At 35.5% G+C, this 20,537-nt stretch overlaps 1 protein-coding gene across 1 annotated transcript in view; it reads right to left on the reverse strand.

Annotated features, from left to right (window-relative positions):
- The window catches only part of CWC27 (CWC27 spliceosome associated cyclophilin), a 224,906-nt gene that overhangs the window by 109,843 nt on the left and 94,526 nt on the right, over window positions 1-20,537 (reverse strand). The window contains exon 11 of the mRNA XM_082837378.1: window positions 1,054-1,157. Within this exon, the coding sequence (XP_082693504.1) occupies window positions 1,054-1,157 (104 nt within the window). The remainder of the gene's footprint in view (window positions 1-1,053; window positions 1,158-20,537) is intronic.

Below are 20,537 nucleotides of genomic sequence, written 5' to 3' on the forward strand. Positions count from 1 at the left end.
TTTCACTCAAACATATTTTGGTGATTCTAAGTTCTACATCAAGTACCTGCCTTTACTATAATAGTCACTGGGGACATGGTACAAATAATCTAAGAACTATGAGCTTTAGATAGTTATGTGGTATTACTCGTGCTACTTAAAATAAATAATAATGCCTATGGCCAAATGCTGTACCACTGTTCTGTATTGGAATACGTATTCTTTAAGGATAGATATTACATCTTATGCTTTGATATATCTCCAGTGACTGCTATAGAACCTAGTAGTTAAAAATATTCATGCTTTCCAAAAGCACGAGGCTACACAAGATATATGCACAAAGCAAATTTGTTAAGCCAGATTTAGTGTACATTATTAAAGGTAACAATCAGATTTCTGATCATGTTCACTGAATCTACAATGTATTTTATTACTGTAAAAAGAAGACAGATTTGAGAGTTCCAACTGTTATTTTGGCAATTGAATATTATGTTTTATAGCTGAAACAGTTTTAAACTAAAGATCTTCAGTAAAAAAGCTTTTTTGAAGCTATTCTAGAGCTTTATTAAAAAAATCACAGTACAATAAAGAAATATTTAACCTGTATAAAAAGCAGGATATTATTTTGATCAGCTTTTGATCAGTTTTATCAATACTTTAGATTTTCTGTACCTAAACATAAGAGCAAAACCAAAAACAAACAAGAATTTGCATTTAATACTATTCAAACCAACATATGAATAATGTCTATACAAGTCTCATATATAGGGCCTAAACACTTCTTAAATGTTTTAAAGGGTATGCAGTGTAAAAATGGACATTCTATCCTGTGTACTTCTAGATAAGTGCTATGGCAACATTTAAGTTTTGCTTGATGTGAAGTACTCTGTTTATTAAGGAACACTAGTTACGATCATGTTTGATTGAATTTCCTTCTCAGACAAAAGTCCTAAGTGAAACTTAATTTTATTGGCTAACTGGCCAAAGAAAGCATTAAACAACAACAACAAAACTCAACTCAGGAGAGAGGGAATAAGTACCAAGTGAAAATATAAGCTTGATAACTGCCCTTACCTTCACTTCTTTTTTCTGCTTGTTTTGCTGCATTTTCCATTTTCTTTTGTTTTGCTGCTAAGAGTTCCCGCTTTAATTGTCTTGCTTCTTTTCTGAGCTCTTCGCTATAAAGCAAAAACAATTATATAAGTATATAATAGACCGAAAGAGAAAGTTGTTTAGCAGAAACAACTAAATCTAGTTGTCAGGTACACTAAATCTCTAAGAAAAACAAAGTGAATAATGTAATTAATTTTGTTTCTGTGTATGTGTATTTGTGGTATGGAAACATACTTAAAGGATATACTAAAAGTTGTGATTTTCATAATAGCAATATAATATGAGTTACTATGAAATATAGCTCCCTTCAAATATATCAAACAGTTGGTAAGTGATAAATGAACTATTGTTCTCCCTCTAATTTACTTGCAAATTTAACATTCTAGTTTCAGTTTAATAATTCATGGAGATTCCAAATCAAAACAAACTTTTTAATATAAATACTATTCACTAAACCTGGGCATACACAAAAACATTTGGCTTCAAAACTTGTTGAATTCCTAACTGGCACCAATAACTACCACTTATTAAACAATTATTATATGCTAGGAGCAGTGCTAATTTTTTTAAACTCAATTAATTTTTAACCCATTTGATATCACAATTTGCCAAATAATTTCCTCTCCTGTGAAACCTATCAGGCTGAGGTATTTTGATAATTAATACAATCATATATTAAAGGCAAATGGAGATGTAAGTTGTTGGCTTCACTGCAAGTCACTTGTTAAGTGACTGGTTTCTACAGGCCACTTTTAGGGCAGGAGATTCAAATTCAAGCCTTGGAAAAAATTATTAACTGCCCATGTCATTAACCCTGAGGGTCACTTGTGAATAGTTAAAACTATGCATTTTATATTTGTGAACGTCAGGCACCCATTCTATTTTCCACAAGCTAGAGTGGGTCACGGAGACTAAGAACACGGTAGCCCAAGGAGGCACCCCATTCTGGAATGTTCTCTAAAGATAATCAAGGTTTGGCAAAATCCTAAGTCTAAAGAGCTCCCTACTGATTCAGCCTTTAGTGCTTCCTCCTAAACCCCAAATCTCATACTTTTTTACTTCTGTCCTGTATCAGAGTCACCAAACTGATAGGTCTTACAATGCGCATGACTCAGTTCTTTTCATCTTTTTTCCATATCAAACACACACAGCTTGGCCTCCAAGGTCCTCAATTCTGAAACTTCCCTCTCTGATCAAAATCCACTATGTTTTTAGCTTTCTCAGTCTTTCATTCCTACTAAACTTATGCTCACTCTTTTAATAATGAAAGCCAACTCCTTAATCATAGTTCACAGTCCACCAGTCTATTCTAACCCAGTCGTCTCTCTATCCATTCTGGATGCTATGGTCAGTCATTTCCCTGATGTCCTCACCAGAACCCTGAATTTTCTTGATTTGTTTGGCCTGATGGATACATCATAATCACCTAGAAGAACTTGTTAAAACATGTTTGGGGAGACACATCTCCAGAAAATACTATTTCTTTAGATGTGAGATGTTGCCTAGGAATTTGCTCCTGTGACAAATTACCCAGGTGACTCTAACATGAACTCAGGTTTGGGACCCAATGCATTAGGACCTTACTATAGAAATTATCTTCTCTTTCTTATAACTTCAAGCACTCCTACTTCACTAATCCTTTCATTCAGCCAACAGCATGCTTAAATTTCCCTGTACTCTGCTCCAATCAAGAGATTGCTATCTTTACAAGTGAACTCCTAGCTCGAAAGAATAGTTTGTATACAGAGTCTAATTCATCAACCTCTTAACTTCTTAATCTCTTGCAATCTATCCTTCTTATACTCTATTGACACTCCTTCTATATCAATCAAATTCAATGTCCTTTTCTCAGTCCTCCTCTTCCTCTTTGGCCTTTCTATCATTCAATGATAAGAACTACTTCTTTCTGAAATTCTAACAGACTATGTACCACTTTAGAGTCTTGATTCTCTAATTCTCCTCCGAATTACTCTTTCTCTTCTCATCCTATAATTGTTGGCATCTTTCTCATTTCTATACCCTGTACGCCAGCATTTTTATCTAATCTTATAACATAAGCTATCACTTTTATAATGGGTTATTTCCAAATCTAGACATTTTGCCCTACATTTCTAACTATCTATTACAAATCTCTGTGTACACTACTGCTGTCCAACAGAAATATAAGGTAAGACACATATACAATTTTAAGTTTCCTAGCAGCCACATGAAAAAAAAAATGGTGAAAAGAAATGGGTGAAATTAATTTTAAAAACATATTTTATTTAACTCAATAACTCAAAATATCCAAGATATTATTATTTCAACATGCAACCAATATGAGAATATTAATATTTTACATTCATCATTTTTTTGTACTTACTCTTCCAAATGCAGTGTATATTTAACACTTACAGGACATCTCAATTCAAACTAGCCACATGTCAAGGGCTTAGATCCAGATGGATGCTTGAGGCTAGATGTCACAAGAATTACAAACTCTCTATGTCAAAACTCCAAGCCATCTCCTTCCTGGCCAAATCTGTCCCTTCTCCTGAAGTCCCTATTTGATCGTGAAACCATTTTCCTCCTAATGACCAAATTCTGCACTTCCCCTGGGACTGTTCACCCTCCCTTTCACTGAATTACCGTAGAGGTATGTCATCTTCCAACCTCTCTCACATGTAACTGCTCCTCTTGACTCTCATCATCAATGCCTAGTTTAGGCTCTCATGATCTATTTCTCCGATAAATGTAATTACTTCCTATCTCTTGACGTTATGTGAAAACAGAGAATAGCAACCACGTCTTTGCTCCATCCACTAAATACCCTTACCATTTTATTATACTAGTTTAAAAAATTTTTACTTTGGTAAGTAATTCAGGAAACTCAGATGATATTTTCTGAAGACTAAGGCCTTGAGGGGAAGATTATTTTGAAAGTTGAAGAAGAAATGCTACATGATGGCTGAACAAACTAGTTATTAGAGAGATCTGAAGTATGCAAAGAATGAGAGGCAATGAGAGTATAACTATTGTAGAGTCAGTAGAGCACAGTCATTAAAATGATTAACTTAGGGTTCAGAAAGTCCTGACTTAAAAGCCAACTCCATCACTTATTGTCTGGGAGACCTAACAACAATTATTTAACTTCTCTGAGACTCAGCTTCCTCAACTATAAAATCAGAGTAAGGTATCTGAAATGTTGGGCATTCAATACATGTTCAACAAATGATGGCTATTATTATTTAGATCTTATGTTCGAAACAGTACTACAGTTAACGGCTGTTTGTCAAGTAGGAATATTTCCTTATTGTATTATTTATTATAAACGAATCCTACCTCTACTCCATACGGAGATCAACCCTGTTTGTAATTTTTAAAAAGGGCAAAGAATGTGTAATGCCAGCTTCTAAAAATCTATCCTTAAATAGTAAAAGATTTAGATACACTATTGAATTAGCCATAATAATATAGAAACTGAACAATGATGAATAAGAACTCAAAAAAGACAAAGTGAGACAGAGAAGGTTTAGGTCTTTACAGATTATTAAAGTATGTTTTCATTATACTGAATTTTTCAAGTAATTAAAAATTTACAACATCGTCAAAATCTTTCAGATTATTCAAACAACACCATTTGGTAGTACTTGTGGAATCCATAACTCTTGGAATGAAGTGCAAGTTTTTAACCTAGTCTTTAGATCACAGTCTAGTTTTAGGGTTCCCAATCTTACATTCTCTGGAATATAATTTTATCCACTGGTAATAGAATATATTTAAATCTGTTAAAATGAGAATGAAAATTGTAAGCCCGGAGTATATGTCACCTTATACTGCTTACAAAGCAATAATACAAACTATGGGCTTGCTTGAGTCTAGGCAGCATCTTTTTGGCTCCCTCAAAGCCTAGTTTCTACTTGTATGGTAAAAGAAATAGCTTCTATAGGCTACTATTAACTCTAAGCTAATTAATTTTTTCCTAATAGGTAGGTCTCTAATTCGGATTCATTTGAATTTTAACATGGTTTGTATGACATCACCATTATCCATCAAATAATTCTGCATTGTATATATTTTTAATCTGGTAAATCTGTAGTATACTCTGTTCCAATGAAAAAAAGAATTCCTTAAAAAATCATCCCAATAAAATATCAGGAGCCTAGAAACTATAGTAGCCTTTATATACTTAGTAATAGCAAAGAAATTACTAATTCATTCAGCAGTTTCTGGAGCCTCTAATATCCGTACTGTACCATTCTGAGTGATGACACAGAAATCAAGATGAATAAGGAGGGAAAGGAATCTAACTTTGCTAGTTTCTTTAAATCAGTTACCTCCTTACCACTTAATCTTCTCAATAACCTGACATATAGGCATTTTATAGGGAGGAAGGCTGAGGCTTACAGAGCTTAAATACTAAGCCTGAAGTCACACAATCTATCAGAAAGTGAAAGAGCTAGAAACTGAAAATGAGATTGTCTGAATTCTAAGTCTATGCTCTTTTCATCATGGTATAACTGAAACCTTGAGAAAGTCTCCAAGGAGCCTAAATTCCAAGGAGAGAGATAAATCATGTACATAAATAATAACAACAGTACATAATAGAAAGCAATAACTGCCATGACAAAGAAATGACTGAAGCATTTTGAAATTCTGAGGAAAGAATACTATACACTAAATAAGGGACGGCTTCATAGAGGAGGCATTTGAAGAGGACCCCGAAAGATGAGAAGTTGGCCAAGAGGAGATACAATGAAAGGCATCCAAGCAGTGTGTCTTAAAGACGGGAGATGGTAAAACATAGGGTGCACGTTAAAACATTATGCTATAGCACAGATGATTTAAAGGAGAATAGAAACAAAAGATACAGCTAGGAAGAGAGCCTGGAGTAAAGTCTAAATGCTAGGTATTTGTGAGGAGCCCAGGTGAGAATGTTGTCCTTCCGTTTTTTCCACGTCTTTGAGCATCCATTTCTTCTTTTTTTTTACAACCAATTTCTCAATGGCTCTTGTCTTCATTGTATCCACTATCCACCTATTTTAATACCTTACCTGTAACCCACACATTCCTTAAACTGCTGTCCTAGAAGAAGTACCTTCTTCACAAACTTCAATGGCTTCCCTTTAGATCATAACTTAGACCTTCAGAAGAATCCAGTTTTGTTGACCCCTGACCTCTAACCTTTTGCGACCTCAGACCTAGTGCCATGCCTGATCTCGTTCTACCTTTTGGATATTCTTTCTCTGTTTCCACTGGCTTTTACTCTTCCACCTCCTGCTTCTCAAATTTAGGTCCTTCTTAGTAGCCTAGTCTCAACCCTCTCTTTTTTTCTTCTCTTCTTTAGAAATTTCATCCATGTTCAGGATTTCAATTCTATTTTCTTAATGCAGTCAAAGTGTAAAAGCAAGATCGTTAGCCTATGCTCTTTACACATTTCCACTTTCAAGCTTAAATTCACATTTCCAACTGCCAGATGGATACTTCAATTAGTATCCCACAAATCCACAAATTTACCATTTTAAAAGTCAGATTGATCATTTTGGCTACTCAAAAAACACCACCTCATTTTCTCTCTCCTTTCTTTGATAAGCCACCAGAACGCTGGTTGTCAGGCCCATCTTCTAGTATTGCTCTCTTACTCTCTACAGCTGTTTAGTAGCCACATTCTTCCTCCTTTACAAAGTTTTTTCCTTTCTGTAGTTAGTGACAGCTGTTTAGGCTTTCGTGACTTCACTATGACCACAGTCTCCTACTTGGTCTACGTGCTTCTGGTCTGATCTTTCTTCCATTCATTTTGCACACTTAGGCCAAATCCTACAATTCTACTCCCTAATCTTTTTAACTCCCTAAGTCCTACTGAATTGTGCACTAATTTCTTTCCCAAGCATTCAAGTCCCTCTTACGAGCTACCTTCAAACTGCTTTTTCAACTTTATCTATAACAGATCCTCTACGGTTACTCTAAATTTCAGCCAAAACACACTAGTCATACTTACCGTGGCAAACTTTGAGCTTCAGCACATATACGCCTTTGTTCATGCCATTTCCATTACCTAAAATTGTCTTTTCTCCCTATTACTGCCAACTTAAAGTCTTCCTCATTTTTCAAGGCTTCATGGAGAAAATGGCACTAGAGCACAGCTTTGGGGCAAAGTTGTCAAGCTCACTGTACCTCAGTTTTCTCATCTGTAAATTCTGACTATATTCAGCCTATTATTATAATTAATGATTAAGGATTAAAATGAGTTCAGAGCACTATTAGGTGCTTAGAAGGCAGTTTTTTTTTTTTTTTTTTTTTTTTTTGCAGTACGCGGGCCTCTCACTGTTGTGGCCTCTCCCGTTGCGGAGCACAGGCTCCGGACGCGCAGGCTCAGCGGCCATGGCTCACGAGCCCAGCCGTTCCGCGGCATGTGGGATCTTCCGGGACCAGGGCACGAACCCGCGTCCCCTGCATCGTCAGGCGGACACTCAACCACTGCGCCACCAGGGAAGCCCAGTTTTTTTTTTTAAATAAAATATACTACAACCAACTCATGACTATTAAATTACATAAGCAATTTAAAGAATTAAAACTTTAAATAAAAATCAATCATTTTAAGGAAAATGATACTAGTTACTATACTATTAAAGATGCATACTCTAATCTCATTGATGGGTTGTTTTATCTTCTTATGGCCAATGTCCATTCCAAAAGAGTAAATACAACTTTTGTATTAAAAAAGGAGACATGTTTATCAGAACACCTAGACCCAACATCATTATATGGCCACAGGAAAGCAATTAATCCTCCTTTGCCTCAGTTTTATCATCACCTAAGAATAGTCTGAGGAAGGTGTAAATTAATATTTCTGAAATGCATAATCACAATTATAAATGTAAAAAGTGATTATACTATGTAGATCATTCTATTTCAAGTCCTCTGGATTTAGGATCTTAAGGTCCATAATCGAAGGAAATGGTGAGATGCTGAATATAGTCTTCACCTTAGACACAAAGAAGTTGAAGTATAGAGATGGTAACTGTTCTTTTTCAATATTGCCTAAGTCAGTAACAATACTGTAAATATGATACAGACATCCTAATTCTTTATGCAGTTTTTCACTTAATGTGCTTACTACCCACTGAATGAAAAGTACATTTAGACCTGAGTACCTTATTTTTAAGCTGAACAACAGAAGACACTATGAATAAGTAACTATGCAGGAAAGTTTTTATACCTACAGTATATTTATATTTTTATCGGACTGTTTATAGTACTTTATAAAAGTTAAAAATCTTGCAATTTTTTTTTTAATCGTACAGCTTTTCAACTTGAGATTGAGGATTTAAAATGTCAGTGACAAGTATCCTGCATGATTTTCAGTCAGTTTTTATTTTTTCCCAGATGCTTTTCTCATTTTCTCCAGTTTCCAGGAATGTGCCTTAGGAAAATTTTGAGTTATATCTGTTCTTTTTTCTTATGGCATGAGAAATATTATCTTAATATAAGGGTGGTGAACTCAAACACTGACCTCCTCTAACATTCACCTTCAAAAAAAAAAAGGTAAAGTTATCAAGACCTGAGTATTTGACATGCTTTTGAAGAGAACTTTAATCTACAAAAATGAAATGGACTACGTATACATATCTCCTTAATACATACGATGGTAAATGAATTTGCTTAGAGACTTTGTTAAGCAAGCCGATGGCTAAACACATGTCCATTACCGATCACTGCTTCTTGGACCATGGATGTAGTACTTGCAGTTAGCTTAAGCCTGCTATTTCCCAACATCTGATAAGAATTCATAACACATGGAAATGATTGCAAGCCAAACAGTACAGCCTTCATGGTTTTTAGTCTGTCGCTTTAATCACAAAGATACCGAATCTGTTTGTAATGAAACAACAGCTTGGCTGTTGATGAAATCATAAAATAGCTGTAATAAAAGCTCATCATAAGTATTAAAACTAAAAATGTATGGCACGATTTGTAGTATGGTATCATCAGCAGGAGCAGAGATGCAAGTTAAACATGTATCAGGAAAGTATTTCAATATGCTATAGTTTATACATTAATTTTGAAAATATATACAGGAAATAAAAAAACAAATTAAATCATGGAACCCCTGATTTGTGTGTTCAAACTGTTCTACCTATTATTAGCAGTATGGTGTCAGACAACTAAGTTAACCAATCTAAGTCTGTTTTCTCATCTTAAAATGAGAATAAAAGTAAGGTTGTAAGGAGGAAACATGATTCCATGGAAATTACTTAGTGTACTTAACGTGGTACTTGGCCCAAATATGTGCTCTACATGAGTTTGCTTCTTCTATTATTATCATTATCATTTTCCTCTCCAGCACCAACACTACTTCTATTCTTACTATTTACAGAATCAATTACCGACAAAATGAGACCTCAGGCTAACTAAAGAAATCAAAAAGGCAAACCCTTCCATTTTTCTCATGGATGCACAGACTTCAAAAGCTTACCGATAAATTTTTCTGTTTGATGTACTGCTTGGCTTAATTATCATATACAATGAAAATAAGAAATATAACAGTAGAAAAAAACCCTAAAAATTACAAAATTCTTATACCTTAATTCTGGTCACTAAACACTTGGAATGGAATTGCTTATTTTCATTCATTATAGTCTAGTTGAGAAGTTAAGGAGTAAATAAGTCAACAAGGAAATGTATATATATATATATATATATATATATATATATATATATATATATAATTTCTAAGAGGAAGATTAACAGAGAACCTATATTATTTTAACTAAGTGATCCTGGAAGCATCTATCAGGAGATAAAATTTAATATGAGAGATAATGTTCCACATGTCCTTTATATTGTTACATCAATATGTAGGAAAAGAAAGACTATAATCCCTATCCATAAGTACACAATCCCTATCCATAAGTACACTGAAATTTGAAAAGAAGGAAGAATTTAAATGCACCTGCATCTGGCCTTTAGACTTACAATCTTACTCCTTTCATATGGAAGATCACATTTATTTTTAAATAAAAAGTTGAGACGTTTGATATAGATTGTCATTAATCTTTGCAAGACCTCCTTCAAATCTTAGAAAATCTTATTGTCTTTTCCAAAACAAACTAAAGAGTAAATCCTGCACCAAATCATAAAATATCCATGATAACCATAGGTGATATTGTTATTCTCTCTAAACACCAAGTAATAAGTTCTGAATCAAACATGTTATTTCACAGAAAGAACTTGGCTTAGCTGATATTTGACAGAAGTGGAGTAAATCTGTTGTGGCAGAAATTTGGTCTTTAGCCATATGTCTATTCCATAATCCAACTTTACAAACTGATATTAACTCAATATGAAAAACAAATGAGATTTCCAATTCCAGTAAGGCAGCATACCAGGTAAAAACCCAAAAACTCCCTTACAAATACCTAGGAGTGCTGAATAAAGTACATTAAAAAAAAAACAAAACCCAAACTTTAAATGCATAGCTTAGCTCACTAAAAACACGCATATCTGAAAAAAATGCATAGCTTAGCTCACTAAAAACACGCATATCTGAGAACACGCATAACACAGGATGCAAAACACAGAGAGAAAAACAACAACAACTATGGGAGATTAAAAGACATGGAAGACAGAGCGAGAAGGTCCACCACATGTATAAGTGGAATTGCAGAAAGAGAAAATAGAATGAAATGGAGATAATAGTGTCTGAGAATTCTCCAAAACTGATAAAAAACATTAGTCTTCAGATTCAGGAAGCTCAATAAATTCAAGCAGGATAAATAAAAGGAAAATCCAAATGTAGACATATCATAGTCAAAATGCAGAGCACCATAAAACAACCAGCAGAAATTAATAAGGATAAATCACTTCAAATTAAGTTCACCTTTTTCTTGGACAGAGAAAGTAGACTGCCATATTGTGAGAATAAAGTAGTCATGGACTTATGCAACGTAAGACATAAATGATGTCTTTCATTACAGCCATTAAAGAAGAGAACAAATAATGCCTGGCTGCTTAAGCAAAAATGATTATGAATTAGTCTTTACTAGTGCAACTATTCCGAGAATGCTAAATAACAGGTCAAAGTTAGTTTTTAGATATGTTTCTACTAAGATACTGTACACTAGGTCCTTACCATATTTTGGCATATGATGCTGCACTGAATATAAAGTAGAAGACAAACCAATTACAGGTAGAGGGTATATGAATGGGTCCAGGAGGTAGGAGGAGTAACAGCAGCAGCAAGAAGGAAAAAGACTGTGAGGCATTTAGTTGACAGCACAATCTGAGTCAACACTGTGATGTGACTGTCAAAAAATGTGTACGGTCATTAGGTCTCATTAAGAGAAGTACAGTATTCCCAACATGTATATGTTACACCTTTTGTAATTGTTCTGCAGTCCTTGGATGTTCTGTTCTGTTTGTTGTCTTTGTTCTCTTCACTTCTCAGTTTTTAAGGATTCTATTGAAATATCCTCTAGCTCAGAGATTCTTTCCTCTGAGTCCAGTCTGCTAATAAGCCCATCAAAGGCATTCTTCATTTCTCTTACAGTGTTTTTGATCTGTAGCATTTCTTTTGGTTCTTAAGATTTTCATCTCTCTGCTAACACTGCCTATCTGTTCTTTCATGCTGTCTACTTTATCCATTAGAGCTCTTAGCATATTAATCATAGTTGTTTTAAATTCCCAGTCTGATAATTCCAACATCCCTGCCATGTCTGGTTCTGATGTTTACTTTATCTCTTCAAATTGTGTTTTGCCTTTTGGTATGCCTTATAATTTTTTCTTGATAGCCAGATATTATGGACCGGTAAAAGGTACTGCTGTAAATAGGACTTTACTAATGTGGTAGTGAGGTATGGGGAAAGGGGATGTGTCCTATGGTCCTATGATTAGGCCTCAAGTCTTTTAGTGACACTACTCCTCTGGACTGTGAACTTCACACATGTTTCTCAGGTTTTTCTCCTCCCTTAGGTGGGGGCAGGATGGTTAGAATGGGCTGCAGTTGGGTGTTTCAATTCTCCAACATGGACGGTTAGAGCCAGCTGAAGTTGGTTATTTCCCTTCTCCCAGGTCCATTAAGCTCTGATAACCCACAGCAGGTTGAGCTCTGGGTAACTGGTTTTCCCTGAAGGAAAACAAAAAGAACAGAGTGCTCTGGCATAAGTCAAAACGGTTCCTTTTCCTCTCCCCCTGAAGGAAGTAGTAGGGGATTTATTTCTGTGAGATTTTCTGTGAGAACCTAGTTAAGCTCTCAGAGGTAAATCTCACAATATTGTGCCCCCCCCCCATGACCAGGTGTCCCTGGAGTTTTTAACTCTCAAACTTAGCCACACTGAGCCTCCAGCAAATTGTCATTTACCGTTCAGGTTTCCTATCCCAGCACTGGTTCCCATGCAATTTCTCCTTGTTCTCAGATAAACTAAATTCCCTGTATTCACCTGTCTGTCCCTCCAATCTTGGGGGGCAGCGGTTTGCCCTGTGTCCTCACATCTCTTAGTGATCCAAGACGAGAGAAAAGCAAGGTTAAATAGATAATTTTATTAAAAGAGAATATTATATTTTATTTTACTTGAATTTAACACAAAAATACTAAATGGAAGTAGACCAAGAAATTTCTAATTTTTATATAAATGTTTTTGTCTCAAGAGGTTTCCTAAGAAATTTCTCCATTTTATGAAAAAAATGTTATGAAAATATTAAGAGAATGGAGTCACTTTTTTAAACTACATGATTTAATTTTAGTTTATACCGATTAAACTGCCCTAAAGGTTGAGGAAATTAGTATACTTAACATTTTTTCCACCTTTTCCTTCCTTCATTTGGGTTATATTAGTGTTTTTAAATTGTCAATGTCCACAGCATCTATGCACAAAATTTTCAGTTGTACAGTCTTAGTTTTCTATTTAAATGAATTCATTGTTCACCACCATCTCTCTTACCCCAGTACTTCTCTCTGGTCCTGAGTTCAAGAGATGGTTGGAATAATGTTTACTTACTGTTAATGATAGTTATTTCTGGATGTTTTTAGTTGAGTTGTCATTTTGGGTTTCCTATTTTCTTTTCTCTCTGATATACTGCCTTTATTTTTTATGAGCAGGCATCATTTTTACAAAAAAACTAAAGTCACTAAAGAATATTTAGTGAGCTACATTTATCCCAGTATCTGACACTGTGAGTATGCTCTGTAGTATATGCTAAATAAAAATAGGCATAAATTAAGGGAGAAATGGTATCAGAATACTAATCCTGGAAACCACCAGAGGGAGGTGTGGGAGCCAGGAAAGAGGAGAAATTTTGTGAGAAGAAAGACATCTCAAATGTAGCACATAGGATAAAAATCACTAAGAAAATGACTTCAGATAAAATAATGTCGACCTAAAAAGGAGGTCATTTTTGTGAAGGTCGTAGTTACTCAGTGACAGAAAAGCATTCTGTAAATTATTTATTAAAGATTTACTACTTCCCACAGTATGCTTGCCTTGTTAAGTTTGCTTTCCTGACATCAAAATGATTTCAACATTATGTAAAAGAATGAAAACATAAACAAATGATTTTAAGTACAGTACATGGTATGGATTATATAAGGAAAAGAAATTGAGGCAAAAGTTTTTCTGGCATTCATCTAGACTTTTATCAGTATGGATCAGAATTATATAAATTGGCTTCTAGAGAACCATTAAGTTTTATACAGTGTTTTACAAACGGAGTTGCATGTAGATGTTCCTCTTAAATCACTGAAACTTTTCACATTTTAAGTTTAGGGACTACTGTCCCTGCCTTTTTTAGCCAATGCATGCAGAGATGTTGAGGTCCCTCCTTCATCTACAAGCCCACTTCACATGCCTCCTGAACCATTTATGATGAAGACAAAAAGTATATTATGAGCTTCTATTACACTCAAGAATGAGTCACTCTGTTTTAGGTCTATAATCAAGTATACCTAAGTGTAGCCTTTCTGATAATAACTACAAGATGATGGTGGTGGTGATGATACTGACCACGATGATGATGATATTACTAATGTACCTTGTTTTTCTAACTCGAATTTCAGACTCTCCTCACTGTGTGGGTGGGAGTTCCCAAGTCTTCCGGGAAGTACTTTGTGTGTTTTTTCAGGAGAGAAGAGCCATTAGATAAATGATGCTTTTGCTTACCTGACTTTGAAAATTGCCCTTCCTTACTGCCTTGTATAATTGGCAAGCTTGTACTCTTCTGGTACAGATGCCTTCCTAAATCAAGCTCACCATATCCTTTTGACCCTGGGGCTGTGGTTTGCTTGACTTCAAATCACTCTCCGAACTAGAGCCAGGATAATTTTTTAAAGTTCAAATTTGATCTCATTGCTTCCTTGCTACACAGCACCCTTTGATCCTCAAAGTCCATATCCATTAACTCTACTACAAGGTTTTTCATGATTTCAGATCTGTTTTATTATTAAGCTCTAGCTCTGGTGCCTCACTCCCGTTGTACATTCCACATATTCTAAAATCCTATTAGTTCGTAGAACGTGTCATAATCTTTGACACCTACTCCTCATGGCCTAAAATACTCGTCCCTCTTACATCCTTCCTCCACATACATTTATCCTCAGATCTCAGCTTTCATGTCACTTTCCCCACAAAGACTTCTGAATTCCTGATACTGGTACACAAGCTCCCTATATTTATCCTTACTGTCACACTTACCATATCATAGTTTAACTGCCTGTTACTTCTTTGTAATCTCCATTAGTCCAATAAAACTGAGTCACTTCACTTTTTTTTAATAAATAAATTAATTAATTAATTTATTTTTGGCTGCATTGGGTCTTCGTTGCTGCATGTGGGTTTTAGGTGCGGTGAGCAGGGGCTACGCTTTGTTGCAGTGCGCGGGCTTCTCATTGTGGTGGCTTCTCTTGTTGCGGAGCACAAGGGCTCTAAGCATGTGGGCTTCAGTAGTTGTGGCATGTGGGCTCAGTAGTTGTGGCTTGCAGGCTCTAGAGCGCAGGCTCAGTAGTCGTGGTGCATGGGCTTAGTTGCTCTGGGGCATGTGAGATCTTCCCAGACCAGGCCTCAAACCCGTGTCCCCTGCATTGGCAGGAGGATTCTTAATCACTGCACCACCAGGGAAGTCCAAGTCACTTCACTTTTACAACCCTAATAACTAGCACAGAATCTGACACATAAGCAGTATTCAGTAAACATTCAGTAAACGTCAAATTGAACTAAATTGCTGGTGGCGCTAATTTTTCTTCTAAATTGCCTAGCGCGGCAATTTTTCTTCATTCTGGTAGGTGAAAAAAGTACATTTAACACTAAAAAATAATTCCTTTCTCTTAATCACTGACAACATGTATCAATACTAAATGTAGGTACCCTGAGCTCAGCAATTCCAGACATTCATCCTAAGGACTGCAAAGTGTTCAAGCACCTGGACAAGTGCAAAAAAAAAAGAAGGTGCTGGCTGTTTATTATAACACCGTTAAAAATGGGAAATGTCTATTTAAAATAATTACACTATATAATATAGATTACATAATAAAGACAAAGTGTCATTCAATTTATATAAAACCATGTGTCTGTATGTGCATATCAACACACAAAAACAAAAACAGAGAAAGATTTGAAGGTAAATTTACCGAATGAAAACAATGATTAGCTCTGTAGAGTATAATACCATGTGACTTAATGATTTTATAAACTCTCAATGCTGATTCTAAAGATAAACCTATTTCTGTTTAGAAAAAGAAAAGTTTCTTTTTCAGGGAGAATATTTCTAATAATTTTCCCTGAATATCTTTGGTAAGTATTATGATCTAATGTTCCTTCCCTGACCTTCTTTAAAATAAAAGAAAATTAAAAATTACAACTAAGAAGTTAAATTTAATCAACTGAAACTTCTCTGATGTCCAGCACACTTAATGCATCATTTTTACCAATTTAAGAATCCATTTGTTAGAACTTTTTGATTTCCACAACAGTCTCACTGCATAATCTCAAATGTCTTAGAGCTTATTAATAAAGTACGTTAGTCAAGAAGAGAAGAGAGGGCTTCCCTGGTGGCGCAGTGGTTTAGAGTCCGCCTGAAGATGCAGGGGACACGGGTTCGTGCCCTGGTCCGGGAGGATCCCGCATGCCGCAGAGCGGCTGGGCCCGTGAGCCATGGCCACTGAGCCTGCGCATCCGGAGCCTGTGCTCCGCAACGGGAGAGGCCACAACAGTGAGAGGCCCATGTACCGCAAAAAAAAAAAAAAAAGAAGAGAAGAGAGAGTGTGGCATATTTGAATGCTTACACAATGTTTAGATTTTCCTATCTGCAAGACAAATTCTATCATAGGGCATATTACAATTTGTACTAAGTATTAAGTTTACTATCACAATGGCAGTATTGAGACTTTAAGAAAAGGTTTCTTAAAATTTCCACTGCAATTTTATTTTCCGTCACTATGGATAAATAAACTTAATGTATGAATTTGATAAAATTACAAACCCAAATTAGTCAAAAATTTTTTGCTCAAATTTGATCTCACCTCTCAAAACTAAAAACTTTGGGACCTACACTGATATGCTTTTGTTCCACAGCCACTATGCCACTAAGAGGGTGTTTTGGAGAATGAACATAGACCTTTACATTTTTTTAAAGCTTCTTTCCTATCCTAAGAGCCATGGGGGCAGGGAATGGGGGGAAAAGCAAGGAGACAAGACAATAAGGGGAGAAGAGGAAAGATTTTGTAATGTTTTTAACAGTAAACAGTAAAGCTCTAAATTCAGAGAAAAAACCCTCACTAGTTTTTTTTCCTCTCTAGCTACATAACATACACAGTACAGCATGCAAGTATTATGGATACAATAGGCACTGAGCCACAGCAGGGGCTATCAATTTGGGCTTCCTGACTTTTGTAAAAACTCTCACTTACGTTGTGTGCTCTAAATTAATCTGCAGATTCTCTACTTCCAAAACCCTAGCTGGTATTTAGCTGAAAACAAGTGGCATCCTCAGAGCATTAGTGGCTGGATGCAAGGGCCGACTCATTCCCAGGCTACTGCTGCAGAAAAGGCCAGTTTTTCTTTTCTGCAAGTCTATATAGACTTAACCTCTCTGTAGGTTTCCTACTCTGTTACCACCTGGCAGACAAACAGGACCAAAAAATTTGCTTGAACTGTGCTAGAGCAACCCCTCAAGAAAATAAGGACAAGATGTGAGCCAGGAAAAGCACTTTGGAAACTACTTGCACCTAATAAAAACATATTTTTAATTTAGCTAATGTGAAATCCAAACTAGCTCGGTCTAAATGGAAAAGATGCTTTATTTATATTTACATGAGTTCTTAATTTAGGCTTGATTCATGATTCATGAATAAAAGCCACCATTTTATAGAATAAGGTGCACATTTGGCCTTCGTGTACCCCTACTGCTTTTCGTTAAACTAATATGAGATGTGTGGCAAGATTCAGTATTTGTCCTTCATTTTGTCAATAAACTAAAATTTTCTCTTATGGAGTAAGTTGATTAAAAAATTATAATCAATAAAGTAATATGATCAGAATGCACAGTTACTTTTATCTTTTTGTCTATTCCAAACATGTTCCAAGTGCTATGCTAATAAGTACATCCATATATACTATCTCATTTAGACCTCACATCAAACTCTAAAGGGGTTTTATTTTTACAAGTGAAGACTGGACAGAAGGAATGCTGTGGGGAATTGGATAGAGGGAATGACATATGCAGAGATAATGAGGCAAGAAACAGCAAAGCAAATGAGGTAACATTTTAGCTTACCTGGAAGATAGTGTACTATAACAAAAACTACAACTATAAACCTGGGAGAATAAAAATGACACAGTTCATACATTTTTCAACCTCAACACCAAAAGAGTCTGACTGGACATAGGAGCTTAAACACCACTTAAGATAACACTGGGGGCAGGTGGAAAGTATTTTCAATGGAATATAGTGGTTCTAAAATGTTAGCATACATCAGAATCACCTGAGGGCTTTGTTAAAAGAGATGCTGGTCTCTACTCCCCAGCTTCCTGCTTCCACAAGTTTGAGGTGGGGTCTGAGATTTCCGTTTACAACAAATCCCTGGGGAAGCTGATGCTACTAGCCTGAAGACCACACTTTGAGAACAAATGGCTCAAAGAAATGTCACGTATGCAAATCAAATTTTGTTAATATTAGCTTAGCTTTGAAAATAAACCTAGGCCAGCTGCTGAACAGAATGAGTTAGTTTACATTTGATCAAACTTCAGTATCTATAGTTGGGATCACTAAAAATTTCAGAGGCAACTGGGAAATGGTGGATAAGTATGTACACATAATTTTGCTCTCAAGCAAGGTCCTCAATAAACAATTTTCTAGGGGCCAGAGGAACACAGGTGTCCCTCTACATGCTTAATGCTCCTTCACTGTTGCAGTTAACATGGAGAGTTTTCAGAATGACTTTTCTAATATGTGGTTTAAAAGAGCGTAATAAATTTGGGGTGGGGAGAGTAGTCTTCTAGAGTCTTGGTAATTTCTTGATGAATTTTCAACATTACCATTAGCTTTACGGATGTTACTGCCCTCTGGTTTTATGATGTGCATTCAGAACTGGCACTATAACTGGTTCAAAAGGACACAAATCTGGCATGTGACACAGCAGTGAATGTCTAAAACTAATGTCAAAAACAGAACAAAGAACCATAACAAATAGGTTCTGGAGGCATCTCCTAAAGTACTTTCCTCCTCCTCTCCCTTTGAGGAGCTTCCTTAGCTCTGGGTGAGAGGAGGTTAGGGTTAGAGGTAAGTCCTAATGTTCTGCATTAAAAATAACCTCCTACTCTCACTATGCTATAGGAATCTTTGCGTGGGATCGCTGTCATTCAGTGGAGTATGGTTCACACTTCACACATCAAGTCTACTTAAAAAGTGTTGGAATATTATGGCGGAGATTACTTTCTCCTGTCCCACTGATTTGATAATCAGGGTAATTCCTTATAATTCACACTGGAGGTCTGTCCTAATGCCTAACAATGCTTTCTTGATAAAAAAAATCAGGACCCCTGATTTAGTCTATAAACTTGGACTCTGTGATCTTACCACATGGTTCAGATTCTGATTAGCTCTGCTCTCCCAGCTGTTAGGAATAAGTTAATGATAAATCACTGACTGCTTTAATAGGAGATTTCATCTCCTGTCAGCATCCACATGAAAAGTGTGCTAATAAAATAGAAAGTTATTCTTGTTAAAGTGCAAATTCACACTGACTATCTCTTGAAACTTTATATCTATTTACAACAACAACAGTAATAATACCAAAAGCAAGTTTCACATGTATTCCCATCTGTAAGTTCTATATGAGAAGTTCAGAAGCTTTGCAGTCAGAAACACGTGGGTTCAAATCCTGACTCAAAAACTCATGAGCTGTGTGACATTAGAAAAGTTTATACAAAATCCCCAAGGCTGCTTCCTCATATGTAAAAAGGAGTAATGCCCATAGTATTGCTGGTAATTTTCAACAAATGTTGATTCTCTTTTTCTTCCATTCTTCAGACTAACCCAAAGTGTTTCCCTTCTTTGCTAGAAGCTACTAAATTCTATTTATCCATAATCCTTAGGTTTGTGAAATATTTATAAAGTACTTCAGTAGAAATGTCAAAGCAAAAGTGTCATAGATTTTTCCTACAATCCTCCTCATGTCTTGTAGTGAGTGATCGAAAGTATGGGCTCTCATCTATAGAACACTTTACCCAACAAGAGCAGAATACACATTTTTCTCAAGTGTACATAAAACATTCTCAGGATAGACCATATGCTAGGCCATGAAACAAGCCTCAATGTAGTTAAAGAAGTGAAATCATACAAAGTATGTTCTCCAAACTCATGGAATGAAATTAGAAATCAATAACAGAGAGAAATTTGGGAAATTCACAAATATATGGAAATTAAACAACACACTCCTAAACAACCAATGAATCAAATAAGTCCCAGGGAAATTAAAGTACTTTGAGATTAATGGAAATGAAAATACAACATACCTAAACTGGTGGGATGCAGCTAAAACAACATTTGGAGGGAAATTTACAGTTGTAAATGACCATATTAAAAAAGATGTCAAATCAATAATATAGAACTGGAAAAAGAAAAGCAAACTAAAACTAAATCAAGCAGAAGGAAGGAAATGATAAAGACCAGAGCAGAACTTAATGAAATAGAGGATAAAAAAATAATCTAACCCAAAAGTTGGTTCCTGAAAAGATCAACAAAATTGACAAACCATTAGCTAGATTGACCAAGGGAAAAAAGAGAAAAACCTCAAATTATTGAAATCAGAAATGAAAAAGGGGATATCACTACTGACTTTACAGAATTAAAAAGGATTATAAGGGAATGCTATGAACAACTGTACGTCAACAAATTAGATAACCTAGATGAGATGGACAAATTCCTAGAAAGACAAAAAAATACTGAAACCAAAACAAGAATAAATAGAAAATCTGAAA

This window comes from Leucopleurus acutus, assembly GCF_964270905.1.
Source record: "Leucopleurus acutus genome assembly, chromosome: 3".
In the NCBI taxonomy this organism is placed as follows: domain Eukaryota; kingdom Metazoa; phylum Chordata; class Mammalia; order Artiodactyla; family Delphinidae; genus Leucopleurus; species Leucopleurus acutus.